Source organism: Pristiophorus japonicus, chromosome 22 (genome assembly GCF_044704955.1).
Source record: "Pristiophorus japonicus isolate sPriJap1 chromosome 22, sPriJap1.hap1, whole genome shotgun sequence".
Lineage (NCBI taxonomy): Eukaryota > Metazoa > Chordata > Chondrichthyes > Pristiophoridae > Pristiophorus > Pristiophorus japonicus.
The window spans coordinates 25,902,416-25,930,310 of NC_091998.1; the positions used below are offsets into that span (position 1 = coordinate 25,902,416).

The 27,895-nt window shown below is 48.0% G+C and overlaps 1 protein-coding gene across 5 annotated transcripts in view; it reads right to left on the reverse strand.

Moving 5' to 3' along the window:
- Window positions 1-27,895, reverse strand: part of pald1a (phosphatase domain containing paladin 1a) — a 327,452-nt gene that overhangs the window by 154,306 nt on the left and 145,251 nt on the right. For 4 of the 5 annotated variants that reach the window (XM_070865787.1, XM_070865785.1, XM_070865784.1 and 1 more), the window contains 6 exons: window positions 27,376-27,486; window positions 25,310-25,489; window positions 21,996-22,193; window positions 14,074-14,214; window positions 12,550-12,621; window positions 11,192-11,332 (listed from right to left, as the gene is read on the reverse strand). In XM_070865787.1, the coding sequence (XP_070721888.1) occupies window positions 11,192-11,332; window positions 12,550-12,621; window positions 14,074-14,214; window positions 21,996-22,193; window positions 25,310-25,489; window positions 27,376-27,486 (843 nt within the window). The remainder of the gene's footprint in view (window positions 1-11,191; window positions 11,333-12,549; window positions 12,622-14,073; window positions 14,215-21,995; window positions 22,194-25,309; window positions 25,490-27,375; window positions 27,487-27,895) is intronic. The other variant, XM_070865789.1, reaches the window with a different exon arrangement.

The following is a 27,895-nucleotide window of genomic DNA, read 5'->3' on the forward strand; positions in this document are numbered from 1 at the left end:
TCTCAGACTCGAGACTGCGAAATGTTACAACACTAACACATATTGAAACAAAACCCACAGCTTGCAGAAAAACCTCAAGGTCTTATTAAATCATGTTATTAACCTGAAACATTGACAGAAGGTCTTTGTTTAAAATCGGACCATGCTTGGGTCGGCTTATGAGTGGACAAAGGGAAGGAGGGATCAAAAGAGATGGGCTGAGCTGGGATGTCACTCTAGCCTTATCTTGTTATCTTTTGCCGAAAATGTATAACCATCGTGCCTTGACAATGTAACGTCACTTATCCATAGGGAGTGTGTACGCTCTATCGAGAGAGTATATCTTCTGTCTGATAGGTCTTGCCGGCCGGTAAAATAAAGACTGCTTTGTTCAAAGCACAAGAGGTATTCGACTCAGTAATTTTACTGAACCAGATTGAGAGAAAAGAATCTACATTTACATTATGATAGGTCCAAGTCAGCATGGATTTGTGAAGGGGAAATCATGCTTGACAAATCTTCTGGAATTTTTTGAGGATGTTTCCAGTAAAGTGGACAAAGGAGAACCAGTTGATGTGGTATATTTGGACTTTCAGAAGGCTTTCGACAAGGTCCCACACAAGAGATTAATGTGCAAAGTTAAAGCACATGGGATTGGGGGTAGTGTGCTGACGTGGATTGAGAACTGGTTGTCAGACAGGAAGCAAAGAGTAGGAGTAAATGGGTACTTTTCAGAATGGCAGGCAGTGACTAGTGGGGTACTGCAAGGTTCTGTGCTGGGGCCCCAGCTGTTTACATTGTACATTAATGATTTAGACGAGGGGATTAAATGTAGTATCTCCAAATTTGCGGATGACACTAAGTTGGGTGGCATTGTGAGCTGCGAGGAGGATGCTATGAGGCTGCAGAGTGACTTGGATAGGTTAGGTGAGTGGGCAAATGCATGGCAGATGAAGTATAATGTGGATAAATGTGAGGTTATCCACTTTGGTGGTAAAAACAGAGAGACAGACTATTATCTGAATGGTGACAGATTAGGAAAAGGGAAGGTGCAATGAGACCTGGGTGTCATGGTACATCAGTCATTGAAGGTTGGCATGCAGGTACAGCAGGCGGTTAAGAAAGCAAATGGCATGTTGGCCTTCATAGCGAGGGGATTTGAGTACAGGGGCAGGGAGGTGTTGCTACAGTTGTACAGGGCCTTGTTGAGGCCACACCTGGAGTATTGTGTACAATTTTGGTCTCCTAACTTGAGGAAGGACATTCTTGGTATTGAGGGAGTGCAGCGAAGATTCACCAGACTGATTCCCGGGATGGTGGGACTGACCTATCAAGAAAGACTGGATCAACTGGGCTTGTATTCACTGGAGTTCAGAAGAATGAGAGGGGACCTCATAGAAACGTTTAAAATTCTGACGGGTTTAGACAGGTTAGATGCAGGAAGAATGTTCCCAATGTTGGGGAAGTCCAGAACCAGGGGTCACAGTCTAAGGATAAGGAGTAAGCCATTTAGGACCGAGATGAGGAGAGACTTCTTCACCCAGAGAGTGGTGAACCTGTGGAATTCTCTGCCACAGAAAGTGGTTGGGGCCAATTCACTAAATATATTCAAAAGGGAGTTAGATGAAGTCCTTACTACTCGGGGGATCAAGGGGTATGGCGAGAAAGCAGGAATGGGGTACTGAAGTTTCATGTTCAGCCATGAACTCATTGAATGGCGGTGAAGGCTGGAGGGGCTGAATGGCCTGCTCCTGCACCTATTTTCTATGTTTCTATGTTTCTATTACATAACGTGAGGCTCCAGCAGCAGCTGATACTTCTAGAATTCAGTCTTCAAGTCTTAGCTTTTAAGAGTTCGACCTTTGACAAGGCTCTAGGCTCCAGAATTCCCTCCTTAAACCTTACTGCCTAGGCCCTAGGCTCCGGAATTCCCTCCTTAAACCTGTCTCTCCTCCTTTAAGACACTCCTTGAAACCTACACCTCTTTCACCGAGCTTTTGTCACCTTACTGTCCCCTCAGTGTCAAATTTTGTCTGATAACGCTCCTGTGAAGCGCCTTGGGACATTTTTACTACGTTAAAGGCGCTATATAAATGCAAGTTGTTGTTGTGGTTGAGGCAATAGCGAGTTTTACCTCTGGAACAACGGTTCAGACAGAGCCCAAATGAAGGCATTTTCTACATCTGTTGACTGTAAAGGCACCTACATGAAATGAGTTGGGCCGTCTGAACCCAGTCCCTGCTCAGAATGTTTCCACATCACAAAACTACCATCAGGTTGGATGTCTTACTGGCAAAGGATGTGGCGAATGGAAAAATGTGCCACACTGGTACTTTTGAGGCTGGGGCCTGTAATATATGTGCTTCATGGGTTCTTTGTTTAAGAATTCATAGCAACACATTGCTAAGAACTAGTTGCTTTGTTAGCAAAAGGTTTAACAATCATACTGCACCTTACCAGTTCATCCAGGGGCAGCACGGGCCAGCCCACACTGTGATATGTGTGCGCACTAGGTCCGTGCAGCAGAGCAGGTCTCCAGTCGTCTTGGATAACCCTTGCCTTGCCACTGGATCAAGACCTAGCTCTGTCAAGCCCGTGTGGTGGCTGGTGTGCAACGGTCACCACACGTTAAAAAAATCCACGCACAGGCATCTTCCACCCTTCAGGATGTAGTTCAGGACCTGGAATATTAGGGCCTTCATTGAAACACCTGTGAACTCATCCTTTTTTGGCGTGGAAGCAAGTCATCCTCGTTTCGAGGGACTGCCTATGATGATCATCATCATCCACCAGGCTCACAACCACCTTCGTCATCGTGGATCCCCCGAACCCAACTGGCTGGGGTTTTATTGAGTCCTGTGAATATCATGTGACTGGCTAAGCCACTCACAACTCAACAACTATTTTGGTAAAACTTTCAAATCTAGTGCCCCTTTTTGAAGGGCACTTAAACCCCAAAATTAACATTAAACATTAAAGGGAACCTTGTCAAATCAAATTAAATAAAAATATTATTCCCTGTTGAAATTATGCACTCCAGTCCCTCCGGCACCCACCTCTCGCGGAAGGCCGTGAGCATACTGGTGGACACTGCGTGCTCCATCTCCAGGGACACCCTGGCTTGGATGTAACTGCGGAAGAGAGGGAAGCAGTCGGGCTGAACAACCTCCTCGACCGCCCTCTGCCTGGACCTGTTAATGGCCACCTTGGCCGTGTCCAGGAGCAGTCCTACGAGGAGGCCCTCGGACCTGCCCGCTCCCCTCAGCACCAGGTGCCCAAAGATCAGGAGCGTGGGACTGAAGTGCAAGCAGAATTTGAGGAGCAGCCCCTTCAAATATTGCAACCTCACACACTCAAAATACACATGGAACACTGACTCCTCCAGACCACAGAAATTGCAGGCAGCCTGGGAGTCTGTGAACCAACTTAAAAACTTATTGCACAGGACTGCTCCGTGCAACACCCTCCAGGTCAAATCCCCAATAAATAGAGGGAGGACTCCTGTGTATGAGCACTCCATTGGGTTAACAACTCTTCAAACCTGAGCATACTCACAGATGCTAACATTACAGGACCCAGGCCTGTTTTCAGGGCAAGCTTGATTCTGCCCGAAATGGTACTGCAGTGAGCTGGGAGGACTCAATACTGGCAGTGAGTGCCCAACACAGGAAAGAGTTTCATTTAGAAAGGGATGTTGAAACTGGCGAGACCCCATCTGAACTACTGCATTTGGTTCTGGGCATTGCGCCTGAAGAAGGATATATATTGGCCGTGGAGAGGGTGGGCGCAGATTCACCAAAAGGTCAGGTTGTATCGACTAGACTTTATTCCCTTCAGGATTAAGAGATGATCTAATTGAGATGTTTAAGATGATTAAAAGGATTTGGTAGTGGAGGTAGAGCAAAACTATTTCCTCTGGTGGGGGAGTCCATAACAAGGGGCCGTAACCTTAAAATTAGAGCCAGGCCATTCAGGGATGATGTCAGGAAGCACTTCTTCACACAAAGGGCAGTGGGAATCTGGAACTCTCTCACGGAAAAATCTGTTGAGGCCAGGTTAATTGAAAATTTAAAAACGGAGATTGCTATATTTTTGTTAGGCAAGGGTGTTAAAGGTTATAGAACCATGATGGAGTTAAGATACAGATCAGCCAGTGGAACAGGCTGGACGGTCTGAAAGGCCAACTCCTGTTCTTATGTTCCTATGAAATAAAACGTCATTAAATGGCAACTCAGTTTAATTTAGCCTTTTGTTGTGTATCTGTAAAGCATGCACTCCTATGTTCCGCCACCAGGGAGCGTATCCCCTGAAGTCCCTTGGGATCCCAGCATCCCTTGGGAGTACTGTATATAAGCCGGCCCCTAAGGCCTGTTACTCTGGAGTGTCTTAATAAAGACTGAGGTCACTGTTACTTTAACCTCCCTGTGTGCCGTCTCATCTGTGTTAGGAACACAACAACTGGCGACGAGTACACGAATCCAACGCAAAGATGCAGCAAACTGTGGGCATCCTGGAGAAGTTCTCGGAGGGTGAGGACTGGGAAGCCTATGTCGAACGGCTAGACCAGTACTTTGTAGCCAACAAGCTGGACGGAGAAGGAAGCGCTGCAAAAAGGAGAGTGGTCCTCCTCACTGACTGCGGGGCACTGACCTACAGCCTCATGAAGAATCTTCTGGCTCCGGTGAAACTCACAGATAAGTCGTATGAGGAGCTGTGTACACTGGTTCGGGAGCATCTTAACTCAAGGGAGAGCATGCTGATGGCGAGGTATCGGTTCTATACGTACCAGTGATCTGAAGGTCAGGAAGTGGCGAGCTACGTCACCGAGCTAAGGCGACTTGCAGGGCAATGTGAGTTCGATGGCTACCTGGAGCAAATGCTCAGAGACTTTTTTGTACTGGGCATTGGCCACGAGACCATCCTACGAAAACTTTTGACTGCAGAGACACCCTCAGTAAGGCCATTGCGATAGCACAGGCATTTATGTCCACCAGTGATAACACCAAACAAATCTCTCAGCACACAAGTGCTAGCAATGTTCATAAACTAACTGGAACTGTGTTTGTGAGCAGAAATGTACAGGGCAGAAACCATGGGTCTGCAACTGCCAGCAGGCCTCAGGTGACCCAGATGACTCAGAGTCCACAACAAAAGGATGAATGCAAGGCAATTCACACCTTGTTGGCGTTGTGGAGGGCTTCCAATTAGCCTATTCATGCCACTTCAAAGGGTATGTTTGCAAGAGCTGTGGAACAATAGGGCACCTCCGAGCTTGTAGACGAGCTGCAAGCTCTGCAAGACCTGCTAACCACCACGTGGCAGTGGAAGATCGGTCCATGGTGGATCAAAGCAATTTCGAGCCTCAGAGAGAGGAGGCAGATGCTGAAATACACAGGGTTCACATATTTTCGACAAAATGTCCACCTATAATGCTAAACGTAAAATTGAATGGCTTACCCGTAGCCATGGAACTGGACACTAGCACCAGGCAATCATTCATGAGTAAAAATATAGTTGAGAGACTGTGGTGCAACAAGGCACTCAGACCAGCCCTGAGCCCCATCCACACGAAACTGAGAACGTACACCAAAGAGCTTATCACTGTCTTGGGCAGCGCCATGGTCAAGGTCACATACGAGGGCATGGTGCACAAACTGCCACTCTGGATTGTCCCAGGCGATGGCCCCACACTGCTTGGAAGGAGCTGGCTGGGCAAAATCCGCTTGAACTGGGATGACATCCGAGCGCTATCACATGTCAATCAGGCCTCATGTACCCATGTTCTTAACAAATTTCCTTCCCTTTTTGAGCCAGGCATTGGAAACCTTTCCAGGGCGAAGATGAGGATCCACTTGGTCTCAGAGGCACGACCCATTCACTACAAGGCGCGAGCGGTACCTCACATGATGAGGGAGAGAGTGGAAATCCAGCTGGACAGGCTGCAATGCGAGGGCATCATCTACCTAGTGGAATTCAGCGAATGGGCCAGCCCGATTGTTCCAGTACTCAAAAGTGATGGCATGGTCAGGATTTGTGGCGATTATAAAGTAACTATTAATCGTTTCTCGCTACAGGACCAATACCCATTACCTAAGGCAGACGACCTATTTGCGACACTGGCAGGAGGCAAGACATTCACCAAGCTTGACCTGACTACGGTCTACATGATGCAGGAGCTGGAGGAGTCTTCGAAGGGCCTCACCTGCATCAACATGCACAAGGGACTGTTCATCTACAACAGATGCCCATTTGGAATTCGGTCGGCTGCAGCGATCTTCCAGAGAAACACGGAGAGCCTACTCAAGTCGGTACCATGCATGTTGGTTTTTCAGGACGACATATTGGTCACGGGTCGGGACACCGTCGAGCACCTACAAAACCAGTGACTGGATCGCGTAGGGCTGCGGCTGAAGAGGTCAAAATGCGTCTTCATGGCAACAGAAGTGGCGTTTTTGGGGAGAAAGATCGCGGCGGACAGCATTCGGCCTACAGACGCCAAGACAGAGGCTATCAGGAGCAGGCCCAGGCCACAGAACGTCACAGAGCTGCGGTCGTTCCTGGAACTCCTCAACTATTTTGACAACTTCCTACTGAGGTTAAGCACCCTCTTAGAGCCCCTACATGTGTTATTGCGTAAAGGTGAGAACTGGGTATGGGGAAAAAAAACAAGTAACTGCTTTTGAGAAACCCAGAAACATTTTATGCTCCAACAAGCTGCTTATATTGTATAACCCATATAAAAGACTTGTGCTAGCATGTGATGCGTCGTTGTACGGAGTCGGGTGTGTATTGCAACAAGCTAACGTTGCGGGGAAGTTGCAACCTGTCGCCTATGCTTCCAGGAGCTTGTCTAAGGCCGAGAGGGCCTACAGCATGATTGAGAAAGAGGCATTAGCGTGTGTATTCGGGGTGAAGAAACATAGAAACATAGAAAATAGGTGCAGGAGTAGGCCATTCGTCCCTTCTAGCCTGCACCGCCATTCAATGAGTTCATGGCTGAACATTCAACTTCAGTACCCCATTCCTGCTTTCTCGCCATACCCCTTGATCCCCCTAGTAGTAAGGACCTCATCTAACTCCTTTTTGAATATATTTAGTGAATTGGCCTCAACAACTTTCTGTGGTAGAGAATTCCACAGGTTCACCACTCTCTGGGTGAAGAAGTTCCTCCGCATCTCGGTCCTAAATGGCTTACCCCTTATCCTTAGACTGTGACCTCTGGTTCTGGACTTCCCCAACATTGGGAACATTCTTCCTGCATCTAACCTGTCTAACCCCGTCAGAATTTTAAATGTTTCGATGAGGTCCCCTCTCATTCTTCTGAACTCCAGTGAATACAAGCCCAGTTGATCCAGTCTTTCTTGATAGGTCAGTCCCACCATCCCGGGAATCAGTCTGGTGAACCTTCGCTGCACTCCCTCAATAGCAAGAATGCATCAATACCTGTTTGGCCTCAAATTTGAGCTGGAAACCGATCACAAGCCCCCCATATCCCTGTTCGCTGAAAACAAAGGGATAAATACTAGTGCCTCAGCCCACATACAAAGGTGGGCACTCGTGCTATCAGCGTATAACTATACCATCCGCCACAGGCCAGGCACCGAGAACTGTGCAGATGCTCTCAGTCGGCTACCATTGCCCACCACGGGGGTGGAAATGGCACAGCTTGCAAACTTGTTGATGGTGGCGCAGCCCGCAGACTTGTTGATGGTCATGGAAGCGTCTGAAAATGATAAATCACCTGTCACGGCTTGCCAGATTAGGACTTGGACCAGCCAAGATCCTCTGCTGTCCCGAGTAAAAAACTGTGTACTGCATGGGAGTGGGCCAGCATCCCCGTTGAAATGCAAGAGCTAATCAAGCCGTTCCAGCGGCGAAAGGATGAGCTGTCCATTCAGGCAGACTGCCTGTTGTAGGGTAACTGCGTAGTGCTACCCAAAAAGGGCAGGGAGACGTTCATCTCGGATCTCCATAGCACATATCTGGGTATAGCAATGATGAAAGCGATAGCCAGATCCCACGTGTGGTGGCCCGGTATCGACTCTGACTTGGGTCCTGTGTACAGCAATGCAGCGTGTTCGCTCAGTTGAGCAACGCGTCCAGAGAGGCACCACTAAGTTTGTGGTCCTGGCCCTCCAGACCATGGTCAAGGATCCATGTCGACTGTGCGGGCCGGTTTCTCGGTAAAATGTTCCTGGTGGTGCTGGATGCTTTTTCAAAATGGTTTGAATGTCGGGAAGCACCGCCACCGCCACCATTGGCTCCTGAGGACCATGTTTGCCACCCACAGCCTGCCCGACATACTTGTCAGTGACAACGGGCCATGTTTCACCAGTGCCAAATTTAAAGATTTCATGACTCGCAATGGGATCAAACATGTCACCTCAGCCCCTGTTTAAACCAATGGGCAGGCAGGCAGAGCAAGCAGTACAAACAATCAAACAGAGCCTTAAACGAGTCACAGAAGGCTCACTCTAAACCCGCCTGTCCCAAGTACTGCTCAGCTACTGCACGAGACCCCACTCGCTCACAGGGGTGCCCCTGGCTGAGCTACTCATGAAAAGCACACTTAAAACCAGACTCTCGCTGGTTCACCCCAACCTGCATGATCAGGTAGAGAGCAGGCGGCAGCAACAAAATGTAAACGATGGCCGTGCCACTGTGTCACGGGAAATTGATCTGAATGACCCTGTGTATGTGCTAAACTATGGACATGGTCCCAAGTGGATCACAGGCACGGTGATAGCTAAAGATGGGAGTAGGGTGTTTGTAGTCACAAATTTGCAGAAAGCACCTGGACCAAACGAGGCTGTGGTTCACAGACTGCCCTGAACAACCCACAGCAGACACCACCTTTTTCGAGCCCACAACACACACCCAAAGGATCAATGACACCACACCGAACCAGGAAATCGAACCCATCACGCCCAACAGCCCAGCAAGGCCAGGCTTACCCAGCAGCCCTGCAGGGCCAACAACACGCCAGCCCAGCGAGGGCACAGCCAACACACCAGAACAGACATTTGTACCGAGGCGGTCCACCAGAGAAAGAAAGGCTCCCGGCCACCTCACCTTGTAAATAGTTTTCACTTTGACTTTGGTGGCGGGTTGGGGGGAGTGATGTTGTGTATCTGTAAAGCATGCACTCCCATGTTCCGCCACCAGGGAGCGAATCCCCTGAAGTCACAAGGGATCCCAGCATCCCTTGGGAGCACTGTATATAAACCGGCCCCTAAGGCCTGTTACTCACTCTGGAGTGTCTTATTAAAGACTGCGGTCACTGTGATTTTAACCTCCCTGTGTGCAGTCTCATCTGTGTTAGGAACACAATACCTTTGATTTCCAGTTTCTTTCCTCTTTAGATATGGTGTTGACCAGGAATGTACAGTGCGAAGGAAAGCAATACCTCCAGTCCATCTGCACACTTGACGTGATGGGCAAGACTCACATGAAGGCTGACAGTAGAAGCAATGCTGGTGTGTTAATTGCCTCACACTCCATCAAATGGCCGTCATCCCAGCTCACAAACTCATGTTAGAATTACAGCCCACTTCAAACTGGCAGCTATGGTACAATTGTCCTGACACTTAAGATTATGACAAAATATTGATCTCACAAGAGAAATGTGGTTGAGGGCGGCCATTTGACCCATCTTATGCTGAAAGGACCCACAGGTCTGTGATTTGCTGTATCCCACTATTTTTCAATTGAGTCCAGTGTTTCCACATCCACTATTCCATCCCATGTATTTATAATAAAAATAACTTAATATAGCGCTTTTAATGTAGTAAAACATCCCAAGGCAATCTTCATGACATCAAACTTAAATTTACATTTTACTCGAATGACCCCTGTAATGTATTTGCTTTATGGGTTCTTTGCTAAAGAACTCATAGCAACACATTACTATTAAGAACTTGTTGGTTTATCAGCAAAGGTTTAACAATCACACTAGACATTACCAGTTCATCCACCAGGCTCACAACCACCTGCCTCATTGTGGATCCCCCGAACCCAACTGGCTGGGGTTTTATTGAGTCTTGTGAACATCACATGACTGGCTAAGCCACTCCCAACTCAAAGGGCTGGATTTTCGGGTTTGACGTTTTCAGGGTGAAAATGGAAAGTTACCGCCCAGGTAACGTTTGCGCTGTGTGGAGAAAGTTTCGCCATCAGCGTCCTCGGGGCGCAACGCGAAGGGAGGCGCTGTATGACAGGAACCTTGCCAACTAAAGTGCGGGGCCAGGAGCTCTCTGAGAGAGGCCTTGGGAGGGGAAAGAAAAATTCACAAAAACCTTGCCTACAGCACCACCACACAAATCACTACAAAAAGATCGAAGAATAAAGACTGGACCTTTTTTGCAGTTTATCCACCTCACCGCTGCCGGCAGGGCTGGCCCGCTGGGTTTTCCCCCGCGGTCATCGTGGGGCACGCTTCAGGGCGGACGGGTCAGGTGCGAGTCCAAACTCCGGTGTCACAACGAGAGCCGTTGCAAACCCGCCGCAGCTCTTCCCGGCGGTGCTTGCAACTGTCGCTGCTAAACCCGACTGGCGGATCGCGACCGGACGCAAAAGATCTCGCCGCCCCTTTTTTCGCAACGGAGGGTCAAAACCCAGCGAGACCCGGGTCGCAAACAATCCGAAAATCCAGCCTAACAGGCCTACAACTCTTTTAGTTGAAGACAATTAATCAATTAAATCAAGTGCCCCCTGTTGGGGGGACACTCCAAATACTTTCAAACAAGTGCCCCCCTTTTTTTGTTTTCTTTTGTTGTTTTTTTTAGGGCACTAAAAACACAAATTATACAAGTGCCCCCTGGCTAAAAGGCGGGGGGAGGGGCCACTGAAACCGGCACAATAAACATATTAATCTTTTAGACATATAACATCAAATTAAAATTTGGTTCCCGGGGGTGATGATGCACTCCAGTCCCTCCGGCGCCCACCCCTCGCAACAGCTCTATAAACTGGTGAGCATGCATTACAATCCCGTACGCCTTTATCCTACTCACAGGGTCTTGTTTAAAGTAATTTTCTTATTGCTACTTTTCCATCCGGTTTGTTATCTTATATACCTCTGCCTCATATTGTAGTTTTATTAGACAAGCTAATTATCATTTGCAAAGCTTCTGACTCACAGCCAGATTTTAATTTGCATGTAAATGGAAGGATTCTTTCACAGACGTGCCTGGTTATACAGGCAGTGACTCACCTGTCTGTAAGTGCAGATGATGATTTCTCTCAGATGATAATGCATAGGAGTCATGGTCTCGCTCACAGCATCCAGAGCCAGGTCCACTTCCTTCTTCATTTTATGCCCATCAGGCAGGAGTCGAACTATCTGCATCACAACCTGGAGGGAAAGGTGTCCGCAATTAATGCTGCAGTTCTGCAATTGGAAAAATATCGCCCTTGCTGGACTTTATTATGTTAAAGCAAATGGCAGCCTGGACGTCGGTGACATTGTTGTAAATAAATGAGCCTCCAACGCACAGGGTTCCACGAGTGTCACAACAAGTATACCGAACCTGAAAAGCCTGGTCACAGCTCATCTGGGCATTACTGAACAACTGGACCCAGTTACCACAGCAACGGTCACATTCCTCAAGACCGGCAAGGATAGGGGAGCCATTCTGGGCCTGGGGTAGGTCTTTTTTTTGGAGAGGGTTACAGGACTGTGTAAAATAAATTGTTTCTGATCTGTGTCAAATTAGAAGGGAAAATTGCACAGCAACATTGTGAGAGCTTGACCGAGCACTGTTGGGTGCAGCCAGGTTTAGAGCTTCTGTTTAAAAAATATTAATTTGTTCAGCAACATCGCCAGTGGGTGCTTATCGATATTAATAATGGCAGGGCAGGTAAGGGACTCCACAAAGTTATGGGTGCCTCAAGCTGCCAGTGGCCCTCCTGTTGCACACACTCAGCCCACCCGTACAGTGCAGCACAGGCTAGCCCACACTGCGTGAGATATGTGCGTGCACTAGGTCTGTGCAGCAGAGCTGGTCTCCAGTCGTCCTGGTTAACCCTTGCCACTGGACCAAGACCTAGCTCTGTCAAGCCTGTGTGGTGGCTGGTGTGCAACGGCCACCCCATGTTCAAAAAATCCACGCACAGGCATCTTCCACCCTTCAGGATGTAGTTCGGGACCTGGAATATTAGGTCCTTCATTGAAACACCTGTGAACTCATCCCTTTTTAGCATGGAAGCAAGTTATCCTCGTTTCGAGGGACTGCCTATGATGACTGCCGGCCCCTTAGCACACAGAAGGACCACAATACGAAAAGGGCCCGGCAGTATCAAAATGCACAGCTTGAAAACTGGAAAGAGATTAAAGAGTCGATATTGTGAACAGCGAGGCTCATGTATGGACGGTGAATTTGTGTACCACAAATACTCTGAGTCACGGAGACAGCTGGGAGGTCCCGATTACCCAGTGAGTCACGGAGACAGCTGGGAAGTCCCGATTACCCAGTGAGTGAGTCACGGAGACAGCTGGGAGGTCCTGATTACCCGGTGAGTCACGGAGAAGTGGGGAGGTCCCGATTACCCAGCGAGCTGGCCTTCACGTACCTCAAACTCTCCCTTTGTGTATTTGGCATCCGGCACGCTCACAAGTTCATCCTCGGTGTTTTCGGGAATACCCTGGAACAAAAACGGGAAACCAGATGAGCAGTGTGTCACTTTGCTGGGTTAGATCAGTACCGAACAGTGTAAAAGGAGCAATTTCCCGAAACATTCTACCCTCTCCCAACCCACAAGACACGGCGATCTGAAATCTTCTCGCTGTTTGCAAATCCTTTTCTCCCCTTCCTCCGCCTGAAAGCATCAACTGGCCCTCGGTAGTTCAACACGCACCAGGCGGTCTCCAGCACTCAACAAAGGGACGATTTTTCTTGTGTCAGATATTCAACCATGGAGAGTATCACATCTCACGGAGATCCGAACTTCACCCGATGCCTATGCATGTGCACTTTGTTCGGGATCATGGACTGCGATCAGCTGTAGCAATCCCAGTGGCTGCTTTTCTCTTCTGTAACCCAGGCCACTGAGGTCAGTTCTAATTCTCCCCCCTCCAGTTGGGTAGGTTTTCGTCTTCACACCCAGGCAATGATCTGGTGAAGAGGACCACAGGTCCGTTATATGTTCATCCAAAACTCGGCTGCCCGTATTCTAATGTGTGTCAAGTCCTGTTCACCCATCACCCCTGTGCTTGCTGACCTGAATAGGCTCCCGGTCCTAATATCTCTTTATGTGGCTCAGTGTCAAATTCTGTCGGCTAACGCTCCTGTGAAGCGCCTTAGGATGTTTTCCTATGTTAAAGGCGCTATATAAACGCATGTTGTTGTTATAGAACCAACCCGATTATCATTCTATTGAAAACAACTGTACAAGGCGTTCATGAGATGTTTCCCCTCGTGGGGGAATCTAGAACTAGGGGACATAGTTTCAGAATAATGGGTCGCCCATTTCAGATGGAGAGGAGGAGGAATTTCTTGAAGGGTCGTGAATTTGTGGAATTCTCTGCCCCAGAGAGCTGTGGAGGCTGGGTCATTGAATATATTTAAGGTGGAGATAGACAGATTTTTGAACGATAAGGGAGTCAAGGGTTATGGGGAGCGGGCAGGGAAGTGGAATTGAGGCCAAGATCAGATCAGCCTTGATCTTATTGAATGGCGGAGCAGGCTCGGGGGGCCAAATGCCCTACTCCTGCTCCTATTTCTTATGCCCTATATCAGACAGGCACCAGATTACAGCCCAGGGGTGAAAACAGAAATCTTCCCCTGTATCTCTAAATCTGTAAAACAGAGAGCTAAACGGTTTGCCTCGACAGTGGTACAACCATTATAAAGCCAGAAGATCTAGGCCAAGCTGTGACAATCAACCTTTGGCAATTATATAAAGTTGTTCAGTAAGACTCAGAATGTAACAGGGATGTTGCTACATTTATCCTGGATCAGTTAAGTCCTAGTATTCTGCACCAACTAGTGCCAGGAGTACATAACTTAAAGTCATCTGTGCCACACAACCCAACTAACCCGAGTGTGGGTAAGGGCCCATAAACATCGCTGACTAAGACTGGAGAGAGGCACCAACCTTGAAGTGCCAGAGAACGAGGACAGATATCACCATGGCAGTCGTTGTCCTCCCTTTCCCGTTATGACAGTTAAATACGATGGCTGAACGGGAATCTTCTGCTAAAACCATTTTCATGGCTTCCATCAACTTATCAAAGTCCTGGAGGGGAAACGAAGCAACAGCAACAAATGACACGTCAGTAAGAAATGTAAACTCAGACAGAAGTCCTCAAGTGACATTTACATTGCTTTGGTTAAAAACTCTTCCCTTTATTTTCCTCCCTTCTTTCCCAAAAACATCCGGCAGTGCCTCATCCAAAAGGGCATTTTGGGGAAGGGCTTGGCCCTGGCTGTCGAGTGAGGACAGGTTGTGTCGCCCATCACAGTTGAATAGTCTGCCAATACTCAGTCGTGAAGAATGTTCATTTGGTGAAGGTATTTCGCGTGTGCCTTGGCATTTTTAGAAGGTGGAGGAGCAGTGGGGGAGGGGGGAGGGGGGGGGGGGGTGGCGGGGAGATGTGGACAAATTATTTGATGAAAAGGAAATCCCTGAATTAAGAAAATAAACACAAGGCTCGGTAAAAGCAGCAGCAAAATGCTTTGAGCAGATTTATTGTGGGGGCGGGACTGGGGTCTCCACTTCTAGCAAGTGGCACAGAGAAGCTTTTGGTTTTATTGTAAAGTGTTGTAGCAGGGCACAGTGAAGGGGGGAGTATTCCGAGCACTCAGAGCCGCCCCCAGCAGGCCGAGCCGAGCGATGAGTTGCCCATGAATAAAGACAAGTTTCCAGTTGTGACTAACAGAGGCGCTCTGGCTTGTGATCAGAACAAATACTTGAAGGCAATCAGTTTGTTTTGCAATAATTATTCAAATGTGCAGGAATTCTGGGCTGATTGGTGCATGTGTTTGTGAGGAGTGCCTGGTCAAACACTAATGCTTCCGACAGTAACTGTGGAGCATTGTGGCCACGGGGGACTTCACTGAGTCAACTGATAAATATATTGGCGCCCGAGAGGTTGAACAAAGGCCCAGCTACACACTGGCTTTAGCAATGAAGGGCCAAGGTGATTCATTTTCCTACTGCAGCGCCAATTAAAATGCTTTACCTTGTTAATGCCAGAGGACTAAACGCAGCATTCATCTTTAAATGTGACTACTGCAGGTCCACAGTCTGAATGGTGTTGAGAAAGGACTGGCCGACGGCTGGGTGGACTGTTGATGTAATGTAGAGGGAGAGGATGTACCATTCCGCACATTGGAGAAGAGGCCCAGTATTGTGTTCCGAACACAGATGAGACTGCACACAGGGAAGTTTCAAGTAACAGTGACCTCAGTCTTTAATAAGACACTCCAGAGTGAGGGACAGGCCTTAGGGGCCGGCTTATATACAGTACTCCCAAGGGATGCTGGGATCCCTTGGGACTTCAGGGAATGAGCTCCCTGGTGGCGGAACATGGGAGTGCATGCTTTACAGTTACACATAACTCCCCCCCGCCAAAGTCAAAGTGAAATCTATTTACAAGGTGAGGCGGTCGGGAGCCTTTCTTTCACTGGTGGACCGCCTCGGTACAAATGTCTGTTCTGGTGTGTTGGCTGTGCCCTCGCTGGGCTGGTGTGTTGTTGGCCCTGCAGGGCTACTGGGTGAGCCTGGCCTTGCTGGGCTGTTGGGCATGATGGGTTCGATTTCATGGTCCAGCGTGGTGTTGTTGATCCTTTGGGTGTGTGTTGTGGGCTCGAAAAAGGTGGTGTCTGCTGTGGGTTGTTCAGGGCAGTCTGTGAACCGCAGCCTCGTTTGGTCCAGGTGCTTTCTGCAAATTTGCCCATTGTCTAGTTTGACTACAAACACCCTATTCCTTTCTTTAGCTATCACCGTGCCCGCAATCCACTTGAGACCATGTCAATAGTTTAGCACATACACAGGGTCATTCAGATCAATTTCCCGTGACATATTGGCGCGACCATCGTTTACATTTTGTTGCTGCCGCCTGCTCTCTACCTGATCATACAGGTGAACCAGCGAGAGTCTGGTTTTAAGTGTCCATTTCATGAGTAGCTCAGCCGGGGGCACCCCTGTGAGCGAGTGGGGTCTCGTGCAGTAGCTGAGCAGTACTCGGGACAGGCGGGTTTGGAGTGAGCCTTCTGTGACTCGTTTAAGGCTGTGTTTGATGGTTTGTACTGCCCGCTCTGCCTGCCCATTGGAGGCTGGTTTAAACGGGGCTGAGGTGATATGTTTGATCCTATTGCGTGTCATGAATTCTTTAAATTCGGCACTGGTGAAACATGGCCTGTTGTCACTGACCAGTATGTCAGGCAAGCTGTGGGTGGCAAACATGGCCCTCAGGCTCTCAATGGTGGCGGTAGCGGTGCTTCCCGACATTATTTCACATTCAATCCATTTTGAAAAAGCATCCACCACCACCAGGAACATTTTACCGAGAAACCGGCCCACATAGTCGACATGGATCCTCGACCATGGTCTGGAGGGCCAGGACCACAAACTTAGTGGTGCCTCTCTGGACGCGTTGCTCAACTGAGCACATACGCTGCATTGCCGTACACAGGACTCTAAGTCAGAGTCGATACCGGGCCACCACACGTGGGATCTGGCTATCGCTTTCATCATTACTATACCTGGGTATGTGCTGTGGAGATCCGAGATGAAGGTCTCCCTGCCCTTTTTTGGTAGCACTACACGGTTACCCCACAACAGGCAGTCTGCCTGAATGGACAGCTCGTCCTTTCACCGCTGGAACGGTATGATTGGCTCTTGCATTTCAACGGGGATGCTGGCCCAGCTCCCATGCAGTACACAGTTTTTTTACTAGGGCCAGCAGAGGATCTTGGCTGGTCCAAGTCCTAATCTGGCGGGCCGTGACAGGTGATTTATCATTTCCAAACGCTTCCATGATCATCAGCAAGTCTGTGGGGCTGCGACACCATCAACAAGTTTGCAGGCTGTGTCATTTCCACCCCCCTGGTGGGCAGTGGTAGCCGACTGAGAGCAACTGCACAGTTCTCGGTGCCTGGCCTGTGGTGGATGGTATAGTTATACGCTGATAGCGTGAGTGCCCACCTTTGTATGCGAGCTGAGGCACTAGTATTTATCCCCTTGTTTTCAGCGAACAGGGCTTGTGATCGGTTTCCAGCTCAAATTTGAGGCCAAACAGGTACTGATGCATTTTCTTTACCCAGAACACACACGCTAATGCCTCTTTCTCAATCATGTTGTAGGCCCTCTCGGCCTTAGACAAGCTCCTGGAAGCATAGGCGACAGATTGCAACTTCCCCGCAACGTTAGCTTGTTGTAATACAAACCCGACTCCATACTCCATCACATGCTGGCACAAGTCTTTGACACGGGTTATACAATACAAGCAGCTTGTTGGAGCATAAAATGTTTCTGGCTCTCTCAAAAGCAATTACTTGTTTTTTTCCCCATACCCAGTTCTCACCTTTGCGCAATAACACATGTAGGGGCCCTAAAAGGGTGCTTAACCCTGGTAGGAAGTTACCAAAATAGTTGAGGAGTCCCAGGTACGACCGCAGCTCCGTGACATTCTGTGGCCTGGGAGCATTCCTGATAGCCTCTGTCTTGGCATCTGTGGTCCGAATGCCGTCCGCCACGATCTTTCTCCCCAAAAACTCCACTTCTGTTGCCATGAAGACGCATTTCGACCTCTTCAGCCTCAGCCATATGCGATCCAGTTGCTGGAGGACCTCCTCCAGGTTTTGTAGGTGCTCGGCGGTGTCCCGACCAGTGACCAATATGTCTTCCTGAAAGACCACCGTGTGTGGTACTGACTTGAGTAGGCTCTCAGTGTTTCTCTGTAAGATCGCTGCAGTCAACCAAATTCCAAACGGGCATCTGTTGTAGATGAACAGTCCCTTGTGCGTGTTGATGCAGGTGAGGCCCTTCAAAGACTCCTCCAGTTCCTCCATCATGTAGACCGAAGTCAGGTCGAGCTTGGTGAACGTCTTGCCTCCTGCCAGCGTCGCAAATAGGTCATCTGCCTTAGGTAGTGTGTATTGGTCCTGTAGCGAGAAACGATTAATAGTTACTTTATAATCGCCGTAAATCCTGACCGTGCCATCACTTTTGAGTACTGGAACAATTGGGCTGACCCATTCGCTGAATTCCACTGGGGAGATGATGCCCTAGCATTGCAGCCTGTCCAGCTCAATTTCCACTTGTGAGGTACCGCTCGCGCCTTGTGGTGAATGGGTCGTGCCTCTGGGACCTTCACCCCGGAAAAGTTTCCAATGCCTGGCTCAAAAAGGAAACAAAATTGTTAATAACCTGGGTACATGAGGCCTCATCGACATGTGATAGCACTCGGATGTCATCCCAGTTCAAGCGGATTTTGCCCAGCCAGCTCCTTCCAAGCAATGTGGGGCCATCGCCCGGGACAATCCAGAGTGGCAGTTCGTGCACCGTGCCCTCGTAGGTGACCTTGACCATGGCACTGCCCAGGACAGTGATAAGCTCTTTGGTGTACATTCTCAGTTTCGTGTGGATGGGGCTCAGGGCTGGTCTGAATGCCTTGTTGCACCACAGTCTCTCAACTATCTTTTTACTCATGAATGATTGGCTAGCGCCAGTGTCCACTTCCATGGCTACGGGTAAGCCATTCAATTTTACGTTTAGCATTATAGGTGGACATTTCGTCGAAAATGTGTGCACCCCGTGTACTTCAGCATCTGCCTCTTCTCTCTGAGCCTTGAAATTGCTTTGATCCATCATGGACCGATCTTCCTCTGCCACGTGGTGGTTAACAAGTTTTGCAGAGCTTGCAGATTGTTTGCAAGCTCGTTGTAGGTGCCCCATTGTTGCACAGCTCTTGCAAACATACCCTTTGAAGCAGCATGAATAGGCTGAATGGAAGCCTCCACAACGCCAACAAGGTGTGAATTGCCTTGCATTCATCCTTTGTTGGGGACTCTGAGTCATCTGGGTCACCTGAGGCCTGCTGGCAGTTGCAGACTCGTGGGTTCTGCCCTGTACATTTCTGCTCGCAAACACAGTTCCAGTTAATTTATGAACATTGCTAGCAATTGTGTGCTGAAAGATTTGTTTGGTGTTATCACTGGTGGACATAAACGCCTGTGCTATCGCAATGGCCTTACTGAGGGTCGGTGTCTCTGCAGTCAAAAGTTTTCGTAGGATGGTCTTGGGGCCAATGCCCAGTACAAAAAAGTCTCTGAGCATTTGCTCCAGGTAGCCATTAAACTCACATTATCCTGCAAGTCGCCTTAGCTCGGCGACGTAGCTCGCCACTTCCTGACCTTCAGATCGCTGAAACGTATAGAACTGATACCTCGCCATCAGTCTGCTCTCCCTCGGGTTAAGATGCTTCCGAACAGTGTACACAGCTCCTCATATGACTTATCTGTGGGTTTCACCGGAGCCAGAAGATTCTTCATGAGGCTGTAGGTCGGTGCCCAGCAGACTGTGAGGAGGACTGCTCTCCTTTTTGCAACGCTTCCTTCTCCGTCCAGCTCGTTGGTTACCAAGCCATTTGACATACGCTTCCCAGTCCTCACCCTCCGAGAACTTCTCCAGGATGCCCACAGTTTGCTGCATCTTTGCGTTGGATTCGTATTCTCGTCGCCAGTTATTGTGTTCCTAACACAGATGAGGCTCCACACAGGGAGGTTAAAGTAACAGTGACCTCAGTCTTTAATAAGCCAGGGACAGGCCTTAGGGGCCGGCTTATATACAGTGCTCCCAAGGGATGCTGGGATCCCTTGGAATTTCAGGGGATGAGCTCCCTGGTGGCGGAACATGGGAGTGTATGCTTTACAGATACACAACACCCAGGGTGAAAGCTCTAAAGGTAAAGCTAGCCCAGGCTGCTCGTGTAGGACTGTCAGTAACTGGTTACAAGGCCGCACTCTGTATGTCCCTGCATAGCTGGTCTTCTCTCAGTTGCGACAGCTGCTGGCTAATTGTAAAATGGTCACAGCACAGAAGGAGGCCATTCGGCCCGTCGAGCCTGTGTCGGATCTCTGCAAGAGCACTTCAGCTAGTCCCGCTCCCCCGCCATTTCCCCGGAGCCCTGCAATTTGTTTCCTTCAGGTACTTAGCCAATTCTCTTTTGAAAGCCACGATTGTCTCCACCACCCTTTCAGGCCGTGCATTCCAGATCCTAACCACTCGCTGCGTAAAAAAGTTTTCCCTCATGTCGCTTTTGATAAATCACCTTAAATCTGTGTCCTCTGATTCTCGACCCTTTGCCAATGGGAACAGTTTCTCTCTATCTACTCTGTCCAGACCCCTCATGATTTTGAGCACCTCGATCAAATCTCCTCTCAACCTTCTCTGCCCCAAGGAGACCAACCCCAGGTGTACTGTTCTGGGAGGATGGCCGTATTTCAGACTGATCCACCTTAAAGTGGTAAAATTCCACAACGAAGAAGTATTCGCAAAAATCACCACACATGCAGCCTCTTTGTATGCAACTTGCCATCAACCATACAAATTGGGTGAGATTTTTTGCCTCAGTGCTCTGGGAATACACTAGCACTGCATTTCAGGGAATTGTGCACCCACAGCCAGTGACCTCACTATTAAAGTTAATTGTCTGGCCAGTATTCCGACATGTGCTCCCAGGGTAAGCTCTGTCGTGCTCCACTCCTGCTGCCCTGGCTGCAGTTAGTGGAACAGTGCTCACCAACATATTTACACTGTGTCCACAGCAAAACGATGGTTTCCATGAACAAAGCAAGGCTCCTATGATCCAAAACCTATATCTCAAACACTGGGGCCGAAATTGGCCCTTTCGATAAGACCACTCAGTCGGTGCGGAGGGGGGCCACCAATTTGTAAATTGCCTCCTTTATTTTTGGAGCGGTGTACGGGACCGCCCCGCCCGTTTTCCCGCCACCTTACCGACCGGCGGTGATCCACATTCCGATCCCCACAGCAAATTGTCCCGCGGGAGTGGCGCTGCCACCGGTCGGTGCCACCGACTGCTTTCCCCAGCGGGGAGCTTTCTGTGGCTGGGCGGCGTGTCGGCCCTTAAAGGGGAGGTCATGCTGCCGGCAACTCCCTTTTATTTTTTATTGTCCAACGACAATAATGCCCACAGGTTCAGCCCGGCCGCCAACAGGCACCCCCTCTTGGGCGCCAGGCCGTTGGCCCAGCCGAAACCGTCCCTGGTGGCCCAGTAGACCGAACTTAAAACTTTGCAGATTTCACGGCGGCCCTCCTGTTTAACTGAAGGGGAGGGACATTGTGACGTCATCAGCGCGACGCTGATAACTTGGAGCAATGCCATTTCCGACCTGCCTGAACTTCCACACCACTCCCGACCCCACATCCGCCCCGCTCCAAGAGAAAGAACAAACAGCTAAATTTCGCCAGATTGTCCACCCCACTCCATGCATTGGAGCGGACAGAACATTTAAATAACGGTAGGTGCATCCCGTTTGGGGCGGAGGACAATTTCAGCCCTGCTGTGTCTAGGCGAGCCCAAGTTTAACAATCTAACAATAATGGCGATATATTGTCCACTGGAGATCATGTTAAAAGCCTACCACATTCTCCTGTCTTTCCCAAAAGGATGGAAACACCATGCAGTCAGACCAATATGTGAAGGCTAAAACCATCAGTCAGATTTATTTAGCAGTTAATTTTTAACTGGAAGCCAAGAGACACAGCACAGTAGCCCTTGTACGGCATGCATGAGGTGCAGGTTTCAGAGACTTCTCCTGCTCTTGGAGACCACCATGAACACAAGATAAAAGTGTTGGCAAAAGAACTGTAGCGGCCACTGTCAATGTTCTAGGGAGAGCAGTCCAAAACTCAGTGTGTGGGGAACAGCAGGTTCAGAATGTGCATCCACTCACTTTCTTTTTCCACTCAGGACCGGGCAAGGATATACCTTTACAAAGGCTCCCATAGCCTGGTGCGGTTCTCTCTCAGTTTCAGTGTCCCTTTACCTTTTCTCGTGGAGCGCCGCAGTCGAGGATGGGGACACGTCTATAATGCAGGCCCTGGTGGGAGCTCTTGAGTTGGTTGAAAATCTCCTGCATGGTGAGGCAGCTTTTAAACAGCTTCATCTGCTTCTCCTGGTCCAGGCACACTTCCAGCAATTTCTGCGACGCCAGGATCTCACTTTTAAGGCTACTCTCTAGTTTCTTTTGACAAAAAATAAAAACACGCCATACATTAACATAACCCAGAAATATGTTCATAAGTCTTTCATTTTGTATTTTATAAACAAATAAAATATACATTCTTTTTCTTTTGCTAAAGAATTACTTTGACCGACGATAAATTTATATGTTTGGTGGGTGTCCATTTTAAATGGTTGTCACTCTAATTTGAGTTTTTACGGTAAAAATATACTAGGATATGATTAAAATCAGACAAATAATCAAATTTACTTACTGATGCTTTCATGTACTTTAAAATATTTATCTCTCCTCTTATTTGTTTTCTTCCCCTTAGATGTTGTTACTTGTTGCTAGGCACCCTCTTCAACACAAACCAACTAGGCCCCAGGCCTCTCCTCAACCAATGCAACTCCTCAGCTGGCCAATAGGAGTCAGCATTCAAGTGAGACAAGTTGGTCCACCCCAGTTTTGCTTCTAATCCCCTGCTGACTCATACCCAAGCTATATCTTATCTCCTCAGGCGCTTCCTGCATTACATAAACATATTTAAGAGGCAAAATTGTGTGTAAAGTCACCGACAGTACAGAGAATAAACTGCCCAGAATGCATTGCAGCATGAAAATATTCAATTTATAAGCATGAATTTTACACAAGATGGTAGCATCTGGTCAAGAGCACTTGGGAAAAGAATGTGTGTGTGAATAAACCATTGAAATCTTGAATTTCAGCCTCTTTTTTTACCCCTCACCCTGAGAATTATTTTTTCCTGCATCATCAGGTTTCACTCAGAGGATTTAACCTTCCACAGCCCAACTGGTGGGTTGTTCACCTGCTGATCGCACTCTGGATCTAGCCTCTCTCAATCCTGCTCTGGATCCCGTCTGTCATAAGAACTTAAAAATTCAGAGAAGGGTAGGCCATAAGGCCCTTCGAGCCTGCTCCGCCATTCAATAAGATCATGGCTGATCTTCGACCTCAACTCCACTTTGCCGCCCGATCTCCATTCCCCTAGAATCCAAAAATTTATCGATCTCAGACTTGAATATACTCAACGACTCAGCATCCACAGCCCTCTGGGGTAGAGAATTCCAAAGATTCATAACCCTTTGAGTGAAGAAATTTCTCCTCGTCTCAGTCTTAAATGGTCGACCCCTTATCCTGAGACTATACCCCATGTCGACTAAGTCGATTCTGCTCTGGATCCGGTCTCTGTCGATCCTGCTCCAGATATAGCCTCTGTTAATCTTACTCTGGATCCAGTCTCCATCGATCCTACTCTGGATCTGACCTCCGTTGATCCTACTATTCTTCATCTTCATTGCCTGGGCAGTAACCAAGTGGAGTGGATCCAGTCTGATGTTCATCCCATTGATTTCATGCTCCTTTTCCAACGTAAATTCCTATGTCCAGATTTATTATTATAGAAATTGTGTATGTGAACCTGTCACGCTGCAATGACTCCTCTCTCCAGTAGTGGCGCTGCACTTCCTCAATTTTGTATCCTCTGCCTGTATTGCAGAGAAACTCCAATGCTCCAACCAACTCTACTTCTCAGCTTCCCAAATTACCCTAAGTTTTGCTATTTAACTATAAATAATAAATAATACATAAAATGAAGGACAGTGTATATGGCTTTAAAATGGGGACTAAATTACACCCGCACACTAGTCCAGTTATCCCTGACCTCTAACCCCATTTCGTCCGAAGACTACACTTGGTCTTGACTTGCCCTGTGAACTGTCGCAGAAGATCGACGACTCATTTAATGTCGTTATACCACAGCCTTGGTTTGGAACATTAAGATGATTTGTCCTTGGAAGCTGTCAGAAATGGAACTATACTTCAACTACATATTTCCAACATTAAACTGTAGGGTGATGGCAGTAGCCTGATTACCACCAGTGATGTTATCGTATAAATGCTTAAGGTGGTCTTCAAACACTCTCTTCCTCAGGTGACCAAAGGCTGTGCTGGCACACTGGAGACGGTGTTGGAACTCATCATCGATGTCTGCCCTTGCTGATAGTAGGCCCCCGAGGTATGACCGGACGAAGTCATCCACATACCCAACATGAGATGCCCTAAGCAAGTGCTCTACTCCAAACTCCTACAATGCAAGCGAGCCGCAGGTGGGCAGAGGAAACGTTTCAAGGACACCCTCAAAGCCTCCTTGATAAAGTGAAACATCCCCAGCGACACCTGGGAGTCCCTGGCCCACGACCTCCTTAAGTGGAGAAAGAGCATCCGGGAGGGCGTTGAGCACCTCGAGTCCCGTCGCCGAGAGTATGCAGAAATCAAGCGCAGGCAGCGGAAGGAGCGTGCAGCAAACCAGACTCCCCACCCACCCTTTTCTTCAACCACTGTCTGTCCCACCTGTGACAGAGACTGTAATTCCCACATTGAACTGTACAGCCACCTGAGGACTGACTTTTAGAGTGGAAGCAAGTCTTCCTCGATTCGAGGGACTGCCTATGGTGATGATGATGCTCAAGGTGCTCAGATCCCTTGGATTGGTGTTAGCTGTGCCTCAGTGGGTCGCACGCTCACCTCTGGTTCAGAAGATCATGGGTTCAAGACCCACTCCAAAGATTTGAGCACATAATCCAGGCTGACACGTCAGTGCAGTGCTGAGGGAGTGCTGCACTGTCGGAGGTACTGTCTTTTGGATGAGAAATTTAACCGAGGACCCATCCACCCTCTCAGGTGGATGTAAAAGATCCCAGGCCACTATTCAAAGAAGAGCAGGCGAGTTCTCCTTGATGTTCTGATCAATATTTATTCAGCAGCCAACACCATTAAAAGAGATGATCTGGTCATTATCGCATTGCTGTTTGTGGGAGCTTGCTGAATGCAAATTGACAGTTGTTTTACCCACATTACAAAAGAGACTAAACTTCAAAAGTACTTCATTGGCTGTAAAGTGCTTTTTGGACGTCCTGAGGTTCTGAAAGGTGCTGTATAATGCAAGTTTTTTTCAATTTTTAAATCAATTCCTCTGCCCTCTATGTTAATGGAGGCAATACTCCTTAGTTCCTCTGTTTAAATAATGGAGAGAGGAACTTGATACCAGCACATTTACTTTTGTACGATAATATCATTGACAGTAATTTCTAGTGAACATCGCTACGGTTACTCACCTCCAGTTGCTCTGGTGAATCGGTGGGTACACTGATGGGCTGCTCTAAACAGGCTGCTTCCCGGGGGGTGTACACCTTGCCATTCCCATCCAGCACCACCTCCTCTCGCAAGGTCACCCACAGAATGTTGGTGTATTTCCTCTTCTCGTCAGTCAAGTACGTCAGGACTGAGCCACATGCCTGTCAAAGAGGAGCCGCTGAACTGTGAGCTTAACATGACGCTACGTTGGGTCTCGTCTCAAGTGGCTTCACACTCTGTAAAACAGTCTTGCAAAATAGCAAAGAAACCCTCACCACAGGCCAGATTGGAGGTACCCAATCTGGCGGCAGTGTTCAAGCGTTGGTGGCATTGATGCATAGTCTCAGGGGCCACAATCAAGGTGTAAATCCATGCTCCCCTTAACTTGGCATCACCAACTTGAGCTAGCAACAAGTGTTCTGACTTGGGATCTAACCACCAATAAGGCAACAGCTCTAAAAAGGTCCCTTTTCAAACCTTTGGGCCCATGAATTTCAAATAAGACAAAGCAGCAAATGAGAAATAAAAGCTTAAATAGGACACAAGTGGTCCTGGTTTTGAGGGTTGGACTGGCAGAGGTCAGGGCCAGAATGTGGCTCCCAGGACATCAGGTTGGATATTTCCACAATATGGCTGCCATTTTCACACCGGTGCTTCTGACTTGTTTCCAGATTGTAACGTGGACTTTTTTTATCTTGCGAGATCCCTTTACAAAATGTCAGAGCCACTTTGGAATACTTATTCATTCTTTTGTCCACATTAAATACTACTTAAGAAAGGATTGATTTTACATCAGCCCCGTGTTTATAGGCCAAGAACAGCTGGCTGACAGACCAAACACTATTGGTCATTTGAAGTGTGTTGCTATGTTCCGCCAGGTTTGGTTTTGGACAGATATCCACCACACTGCACCACTAATCGAAACAGTGAGCCTGAGCCAAAAATACTTACAATTGTACCAGCTCTCTGAAAAGTCTATCTGCTTAATCTCATCCCCCTGCCCTTTCCCTATATCCTTTTAATCTTTGCATATTCAAACACGTCGCCACTTCCTGTTTAAAAGCTAATGCTGATTCTGCTTTCCCCACTTTCTGCTAGGGCACTCCATGTCCCAACACTCTCCATCATAAAAACAATTCCCCTAACTTCACTGGACCACTGGGGATTATTTATAGATCTGCGTGGGATCATTGCCTGGGAATTACAATGAGCAATTCTACTGTGCATTAGGTAATAGACAACTTATTTGTTATGAAACCTGAATGAAGATCCACAAGGCAAAGCATCACCAAGGGTAAAAAAAAACAGAGGAGAAGGGAGTAGGGTAGAAGAGAAGAGGGAAAGAGAAATGAAGAGGGAACGAGAAGTGAGTAGAAGAGAAGAGATAACCAAAGAGAAAGTAAATCAAGGAACCAAGGTAAAGTGATATAAAAACAGAAAATGCTGGAAATACGCAGCAGGTCAGGCAGCATCTGTGGAGAGAGAAACAGAGTTAGTGTTTCAGGTCGGTGAGCTTTCGTCAGACCTGGCAAATGTTAGAGATCTGACAGGTTTTAAGCAAGTGTAGGGAAAGGGAGGAGGGGAGGAAAGAATAAAAGGGAAGGTCTGAGATAGGATGAGAGATTAAATGACAAATGTTACTTGTCCCATTACCATCTCCCTTTGCTTTGTACTATCATACCTTTTGTCATTTAATCTCTCTTGCCTTCCATCCGATCACAGACCTTCCCCTTTGTTCCTTCCTCCCCTCCTCCCTTGTTTAACACCGGTGACTTCTCCCACCGTTTTCCAGCTCTGACAAAAGGTCATCGACCTGAAACGTTAACTTTGTTTCTCTTTCCACAGACGCTGCCTGACCTGCTGAGTATTTCCAGCATTTTCTGTTTTTATTTCAGATTTCCAGCATCTGCAGTATTTTGCTTTTGTATCAAAAGAAAGTGATGCCAGGGTTGGGTTTTATCGGTCTGTAGGAGGAAGGAAAGACTGATTGTGTTGCAATACTCTCTACCACGTTACAGTAAGATACCACAAGAATATGTTCAGCTACCTCGGAACTGGGCTGCGCCATGCCATAGATTGGCATCTTTGGAACCCGTCTGAAATTGGCCACTTTTATTTCTCTCACTGTGCTGAGCACATCCTGAGCATCATCGGCAACCTATTAAACAAAAATGGGAGTTACTAATCCAATAATTATATTCACAATAGACAGTTTTTTATCCTTGTTAATTTCTCCACTCTCCATTGCTCCTAAAAGTGGAGTATGCACCACACCTGGTGCCCTCAGGTATCTTCATGTGTTAGCTTTGAGAATGGGGTTATTGGACTGTGGGGGGCATCACAGTTATCCTCAATTCTCTCCTCATCCAACATTCAGACAACCAGCGGAGCTTGCTGGTTAATGGTCATTTGTGGAAACACTGGCCTTTCTCCTCCAAAACCAGTCTGATCTTCCCCTCCTAACACTGGCCTCACCATTCCCAACCCTCCTAGTCTTCCTATCCTAACAGAGACTGATCTTCCCGTTCCCACACCTGGATAATTCTCTCCAATCCAATGTAATAAAA